At 55.7% G+C, this 8,048-nt stretch overlaps 1 protein-coding gene across 1 annotated transcript; it reads left to right on the top strand.

Moving 5' to 3' along the window:
• The first annotated feature begins 178 nt into the window (after positions 1–178).
• LOC106742882 (mediator of RNA polymerase II transcription subunit 1) lies at positions 179–8,042 on the top strand. Its single transcript, XM_014616232.1, is given in 9 exon segments — positions 179–784; positions 934–1,079; positions 1,209–1,342; positions 1,524–1,662; positions 1,736–1,955; positions 2,095–2,320; positions 2,401–2,632; positions 3,426–7,811; positions 7,813–8,042. Coding segments are annotated over 9 exon segments (5,667 nt in total). The 5' UTR covers positions 179–753; the 3' UTR covers positions 7,966–8,042.
• Positions 8,043–8,048: the final 6 nt, after the last annotated feature.

The raw sequence follows: 8,048 nt of genomic DNA on the forward strand, positions 1-8,048 counted from the left end.
TATATATATATATATATAATTTTTATCATCATGTCATATATAATTATATATTTTTAAATGTGGACATATTCTATATATAACGCCTTATATATAACTATATCTAAATACATATAATTATATAACCAATTATATATGGAAAATTTCTTGCCGGGACTTGTGAGTCAAACTAATACGAATTGTGAACGGCTCATTGTAAACTTCAAGAGGAAGAGAAGCGATGTTCGTTTTTTCAATTTCCGGTCGCGAGGTTTCGGATTTTGCTTCAGTCGTACCGAGAAAATTCAACGTTTCCTCGACTCGAGCGTAAATTTTCTTCTCCGAGTTACAGAGATCGCACCCTCTTAATTTTATCGGAAATCGTGCTTGAATTTATTTTATGGACGCGCGATAACGTGCCTCTCTTCCTTACCGACAGGTCGGGTCCCCGAACGGAAAATAAAAGAAAAAATTATCGCGCCATCTGGCAGCACGCGCAGTAAACAAGCGCGCGATGCAAAATGGATTAGGGTTAGGTAGGTTAGGGGAAGAATCCGTGAGCGGAGTGAGATCAGTCGCGAAGGAAACGGACAACGGAAGTCAGTCAGGAGAGAAGTCCGATTATTCACGTTCGCGTTTCGGGCGCGCCGTGCGTTCGATTTTGTTTAACGGGCGACATGATGATCAAATAAACGATGCGTCCGCGATAACGAGGAGAAGAGTAGGAGTGCGACCGATCTGTCCGTACACGGCCCCGTGTACACCACAGAGCGGCACATGGATGCGACGAACGGACAGAAGCCCCACGGTGAGACCTCTTCTCCCGTAAATCTTCGTAATAACAATCGCTCGATTTGCGGGAACAGCTATCGGGCTGTGAAATCGTTGAATTCTCGCGATTGCCCGCGTTTCGCGGGCAAATTGAAGATTCCTGGTTGAAACTCGTGTGCTTCACAGTGGGGCAGCCCTCCACCAGCACGGGGGTCACCTCCGACAAGGGGAAGGAATGGCAAATGGAGCTGCTGATGGAGAAGTTACGCTCCAAATCTTCTACGTTGAAACCTCTGGTAGAAACTGCCAAGAACATGCGTATGGCTATGTTGGTGAGTGAGAGAAAAAGTTTTTGCTAGATATTTTTTTTACTACGTACATGTTTTGTGATTTCAAGCTTGAATGATATCACAATAAGCATGTAGTGTACACTTTGGTAAACAAGCTTTTTTGACGAACAGGACAAACGGTATACGATTGATAGCGTGGAGAAGAATCAGTTGCAGAAATGTTTGGACACTCTACAGCATTCTATCAAGGTTACCTCCTTCCAGTCTATGGTGGAGCGATTGGAGAGCTTGACGAGACAGCTGGGGTAAGTGACTGCTTATTTTGTATATCAACAACAACTTGTGCATTGCACATAATTTTTTTTTCTTTATCTTTTGTCACAGATTCTGTTTCATCCATCAATTATATGTACTATTCATTCACCGTTTAATTTCATAGATTTTTATAGAGAGGTCAAGTTTACATATCGTTGTTTTATCACACAGATTAAAGTTTATGATGTCTGGTCCTCCAGGCACAGAAATATTCATATCCTCCGACATGTTCTTCCTGGAGGTCTTGCTGGAGCCGTCAGGTCATGTCAGAGAGGTTAAGATCCATCATGAGGGGAAGAGCGAACAACAGGTGAGCGCAGTCAATGTCAATGTTGGCATCTTCGCCATGTAACATGTCGGTTACTCAAAGAACGTATTCGCAGAGTTGTGAGGTGTTGGCTTCGTGCCTGTCGCGCGGCGATTTTGTTGATTTCACTACTCAGCTGGAGGGACTGGTATCTATATATCAGTTGAACGCTGATAAGAAAGTGAAGTGCAAAGCGTTCAGCGCTCTGCAATCTCTCGAGGCCGACCTGGGTGTTCTGGCACAACTGCAAACGTTCATGAAGGAGCCGTTCAACCTGGTTCACAAGAGCCCTGTCGGTCAGTGAATTTGTGGTTTTTATGTACAATTTACTGCACACATAAACATATATATATATATGAAGATATAATCTATATCTCATTTTTATCTCATATTGTAATTGACGAATGGGCAGTTATCGTTAATCTCGTCTCCCAGGAATCCTAGAAAGGAGGAGAGGCGGCCATCCGATGAAGCTTACGTACTTCGTTTCTCCGTACGACTTGATCGACCTGGAGAACCGCTCGCACGACGCGTTGAATCCCGACACGATTATCAAACGGAAGATCGGCCATTCCGTAACCGTTTGTATGGAGGGCTCGACGGGTCACAAACTGCCTACGTCCAGCATCATAACTGTAAATAGAAGCCCGACAGGAAAGAGGTATATTATACGATCGAACCTTGCCCATTCTTCGCTTCATGATTCGGTCCAAGTTGTCAACATCTCTTCCGAATTTTCAGCACACCGTCATACGCCCCGCTGACCGGCACCAATTCATCCATGCTGCCCGCTTGTTTCGTCCTGAAGCTGGGCAAGAAGATGCCGATCTGCATGGAACTGGTGAAGAGGATACAGAAAGTCACGGAGCTCGAGTGCGGCGACATCTCCGCGCCTCATCCGCTACTCAGTCTGATAATACAGCACGCGAGTGACAGCCAGTTGGACTGCCGCAATAACAGGGGGCTGTACGTGGTGAGTGGAAATCTTGAACGATTGTTTGATGAATTTAGACGTGTCAGTTGTCGCAAAGCTTTATCATGAACAGGGGAGACTAGCTGAACCTTAGATTGAGCTAAGAGTTGGGTCGATTATGGGCTTCGTTTAGGTACTTGTTTCGAATGAAACAGTGGCAGTTATAATATATAATTATTATTTATATTATTTATACATATCGCATAGAGAAGAAGATTTCTTTGGACTTAGTATACACGTTTGTTTGACTTGGGTTTGTTTAATACAAGCAATATAATTAAATATCAAATATCATTTTGTTTGAACGAAAATGTTGTTTCGAGTAAACCATGTTGTTTTGATGGAGGAAACGATATTATTTAAAAGAAATAATGTTTGATTTCAATAAAAGAAGAATCTATTAAATTTTCTTTATCTCTTCATTATTACTTTATTATCTTATTACATATTAAATTATCATTCCACCGAGACGCAGAAAGAAGTTCCTTAATATTTTCCCGACCTAGAATTACCTCTCTCAAATAACTTATTGCTTGTGACAGTCGTGTGTAATGCTTGAATGAAAATACAAAAGAAGTTTGAAGATATATCTGTTATTTGAGAAACCGAGCAATTCTATAATTGCATCAAACGTTCGTTTGTTTCCTCAATTCCGAAAAACAAACTTTCCTCAATCGGAGAAACTCGACTAAACCCGAAAAAATCTCGTTCTCCCTGCGCACGTAACGAAAACGAAGTATCCATGCCTCACACTCGCTCATTACTCACCTGCCCCCGCTCTCGCTTGACGCAGACGCTGACGGACCAGCAGCACTGCTACTTCATGACGGAGAACAAGAACATGGAGGGCGTGCTGGTGTGCAGCATCCCCTTCACCCACCCGGCCCACGTGCCTCAGATCCTCGTGTACCTGCGCCAGCAGGCTCTGTTCAATTGCCTGATCGCGAGCTGCGTGAGGCCGATGGCACGGCAGGACCCGGACGCGACGATACTCGAGGTAAGCGCTCTCTCGTGGCAGCATGTGTCCGTGAGCGTGGAGCACCCGTTCGAGGAAACGATGGCCACCGCGGAGCTCGACCTTACCGACATCTCGGCCCTCCAGTGCAAACTGTACGGTGTAAGTATGACGAACGCGGAGCAGACGTCGGATCTCGCCGGCAAGGTGTTGCAGCGTTGCCTCAGCATACCGCTGACGATGCGAACGCTGCTGAAGATCTGGGAGAGCCGCAACACCCTGCCGGCGATGAGCGCGCCGACCGGCGGCGGCGGCAGCAGCAGCAACGGCAGCTACAACATCAACCTGGGCTCCGGCAAGGATCAGACCGGGCAAAACGGCACCGCCGGCATGCCTGATTTCACCAACGGCGACGTGAAGATCAAGCAAGAGCCCGGCCTGAACAACGGCAACGGCAGCATAGGCGGCAGGCAGCAGCAATCGTCGCATCAGCTGCCACAGCAGTCACAACAGCAGCAACAACAACAACAGCAACAGCAGCAGCCTTTTTTAGATGCCGGAACGGAAAATAGTATCGGTTTTCCGTCGTATTCCGGCCAATCCGATACGACAGGCAATGCCTCCGCCATGCTGAACCCGCTGCAGCTGGGCGCGCTGCTGGGCCAGGCGAAGAACTCGTTGGCTAACGCGAACGCGAGCGAGCGGAGCAAGAAGACGCGCAAGAGGAAGGCGGCGGACGGTCTCTGGCGCAGCCCTAAGAGAAAAGGCGACGGTGAGGGCGCCGCGACAGCCGCTGAGATCTTGCTGGAGAGCTCGAGCTCGGACTCGACGCCGTTGGGCACGCCCACCGGCGGCGGCAGGGAGGGCCTCACCGAGACCCGGACGTCCACCCCGACGTCGGCGGCCAGTCTGGCCAGCGGCATGGATTTCTCGAACCTCGACGCGACCGACATGCTCGGCACCGACAAGAGCTCGGACTACGATCTCGACAACGAGACCGGCGAGATCATGGAGGTACACAGCAGCAGCGCGGAGCAGCAGCTGCAGCAGGACGTGGAGGAGTTGATGAAGCGCGAGCGTAAGTCGAAGAAGTCGCGGGACGGAAGCGAGAAAAAAGCGAGCCCGACGAGCATATTCGTCGACGAGAGTAAGAGCCTGGTGCCACCTTCCGTAAGTATCACCCCAATCACATGCGGTAACCTGGAACAAAGCGGCAACTATAACTCCGTGCTTACCGGGATGGGTTTGGAAAGGAGGCCGGGCATCGAGATCATACCAATCGCTTCCTCGCCGCAAACTAGCCTACCGAGCTCGATCACGATCACGCCGATAGCCGGCCCGGCGGCGGCTAACGTGGTGCCGGCGTCGAAGGGCCTGACGACGACGGAAGAGCGTCGAGAGCGCAAGAGCGGCAAGAGCGGCAAGAGCACCACCACCGCCGGCGCCGCCTCCTCCTCGGCGGCCGAGGACAAAGCCGGCAAGCTCGAGAAGCGGCGCAAGCGCAAGCGCGAGGACAGCCCGATGGGCCCGCCGCCGGACAAGCTGCCGCCGAAGCCGCCGGACCCGCTGCTGAAGCCGGTCTCGGTGACGATCAAGCCGACGGAGCAGTCGCCGCCGGGTCTGAGCGCGCGGCCTACCTCGCCCGCCGGCACCGTGAGAAAGTTCAGCCCGTCGCCGACGCATCCGAGCTCGCTCGCGCTCGTAGGTAAGTCCAGCCCCACCCTGAAACAGTCAGCCATCGGCAAGCAGGCGGTGCAGAGCCCGAAGCACTCGCCGGTCTACAGCAGCAGCCCGAAGCACAACGCGCCGCCGGCGATCTCGATGTCCGTCGCGGTGCCGGCGGCGGTCGCCGTTTCGGTGCCGGTGCCGGCGAGCGCGAGCCCGAAGCACGGCACGTCCTCGCCGAAGCACGGCAGCTCCGCCGGCAAGCCGAGCATGTCCGCTCTCAAGTCCGCGGCGAACTCGCCGTCCGGCAAGACCTCCGACCAGCCGACTCCGTCCAAGGTCAAGTCCTCCTCGTCGTCGTCGAGCAAGGACTCCGGCCGCGACAAGGAGAGGAAGACCTCCTCGTCCGTCGGCTCGTCGAGCTCATCCACCGGCCACCAGAGCCCCAAGACCAAGTCGTCTAGCGGCAAACTGAAGCAGCTGGAGATCATACCGACCGGCGGCGGGAGTGAAGCTCAGGTCTCCTTGTCCAGCAGCGGGGGCAGCACCCCGCCTTCGGGCCAGGTAGACGCGGCCAAGTCCGCGCAGGCCCAGCAGCAAGCGAGGAATCGGAAGAGCTCCCTGAACGCGGTGATAGACAAGTTGAAGAATGCGCAGCACTGCACCGAGGACGGCGGTAACGGCGGTGCGAAGGCCTCCTCCGGCGTCGGCGGCGGTGGCAGCGGGAGTGGCAGCAGCGCGCAGAAGGAGGGACGCGGCGTGGGCGGGTCGTCCGGGAAGATCGTCGAGGGGAAGTCCTGCATCGGCAAGAACTCGTCGATCGACTCGTCGTCGAAAAATCCAGCGGAATACATGGTGAAGCACAGCTCGGACGGCATCAAGATTACTATCAACAAGACACGCACGAAGGACTCCAAGTCGGGCGGTAACCTCAAGCTGTCCTCTTCGTCGTCCTCGTCGTCGTCCTCGTCGTCGTCGTCGTCCGTGGCGGCCGGCGCGGCCGGAGGGTCCTCCGGCTCGTCGGTGGCGTCCTCCTCGTCGTCCGTGGCGTCTGGCAACGGCTCGCCGAAGACTCACACCGGCCTGAAGCCCGGGGTGAATTCGGGGCCGGCGTCCAAGAAGCCGACGCAGTGCTCGCCGAAATTATTGAGCCAGAAGATGCTAGCGATGAAGTCGATCTCCGGCTCGGCGAATTCCGGCGCGGGTACCGCGGGTGCGACGGGGGGCGGCGTCGGTGGCGGTAGCAATCCGTTGTCCAAGAGCGGCTCGTCTTCGAAGTCCTCCGGCTCGCCGAAGACCTCCGGCGCAGGGCCGACCGACCTCAGTCGTGGTCGCGACAAGCCCCGCACTCAGAAGTCCGGCGACAAGGGGGTGTTCGCATCGAAGGGCATCGGCGACGCCAGGAAGTCCAGTCCGTCCGCCCTGCGCGAAGAGAGCGACACGTACAAACTGTTAGCGACGCACGCCTCCATATCGAGCCTGCCGCCGAGTCTGCCGCCCCAATTGGTCATGGAGGGCCTGATGAAGCAGCTGGACACCAAGTTCCAGATACCGAAGCTGTCGGCGCGCGCTAACGTCGACAGCGCCGACAAGAAGGTTTCGGAGAAGCTGTCCATGTTGCCGGACCCTGCTAAGACCTTGGACGGCTTGACGGTGAAGCAGCAGGAGCAGCAGTGCAAGATAGCGAGCCTGTCCAATCCGGGCTCGGCGTCCGGCAAGTCGATGGCGGACGAGCAGCCCACGAGCCAGCCGAGCAGACGGGACTACGCTCAGAGCAAGCCGGACAACCTCTCCATCTCCACGAGCGCCGGCGCCGCCGCCATGTCGCTCGGCCTCACCGGCGAGAGCAGCGCAGGCCTGATGCTGCCGCCGCAGTCGGCTGCCGACTCGGACGTGCCGACGAACCTGTCGATGCAGCCGATAGACAGCGAGTCTCGCGACCCGTGCAAGGACATCGGCGCGATCGGAAGGCCGGGTGGCCAGCAGTTTCTCGGCAAAGACGACGCGAACGCCGGCGTTATCGGCGTCCTCGGCAAGAGCAGCGCCGACCAGCTGGCGTCGTCCGCCTCCAAAGCGTATTCGGGGAGCCTCGCGGGCTCCGGTACGAGCGGCGCATCCTCGAGCACCGTCACCGAGAGTTTGAACCTGAGCACCAAGCCGGCCGACGCCGCGTTGGCCAAGTACAACAAGATCGCCGAGGAGAAGAAGCAAGTTGGACCACCGTCGTCCTCGGCCTCCTCATCCTCCTCGTCGTCCTCGATTTTCTCGTCGATCAGCGCCGCCGGCGGCGCAGCTGGGGTCGGCCCGATCGCCGACAGTGGCGCCATTATCGCCAAGGGCGCCGACACCGCGGGAGTGAGCAGCAGCAGCGCTGGCGGCGGCGGCAGCTCGAGCTCCCAGGAGGCGGCGGAGATGCTGTTGGACTTCTCCACCGCCAAGGACGTGGCGAAGAGCCTCACGCACCTCACCACCATCCCCGAGAGGGCGATGACCCAGGCGGCGCCGGTGCGCCGCAACACACCGCCGCCCCCGCCCCCGCCGCCGCCCGCCTTCCCGCCGGCNCTTCCCGCCGGCGAGCCCCTCCGTCAGTGTGCACATCGTCAAGAGTCCAGCGCCGAGTCCGCGGGTGATACCGCCCTCGCCGCACTCCGCCTCGCCGTGCATCACCGACGACGAGCTCATGGACGAGGCGTTGGTCGGGATGGGCAAATGAAGATTACTCAAACTCTAAGAATACTCGAGGCCGCGTCTTCTTATGGACCGCCGAGGACCGCCCGAAGCTGCTATCCCCCCCCC

Source organism: Dinoponera quadriceps, unplaced genomic scaffold, assembly GCF_001313825.1.
Source record: "Dinoponera quadriceps isolate SergipeBrazil2010 unplaced genomic scaffold, ASM131382v1 scaffold781, whole genome shotgun sequence".
NCBI classification, from domain to species: domain Eukaryota; kingdom Metazoa; phylum Arthropoda; class Insecta; order Hymenoptera; family Formicidae; genus Dinoponera; species Dinoponera quadriceps.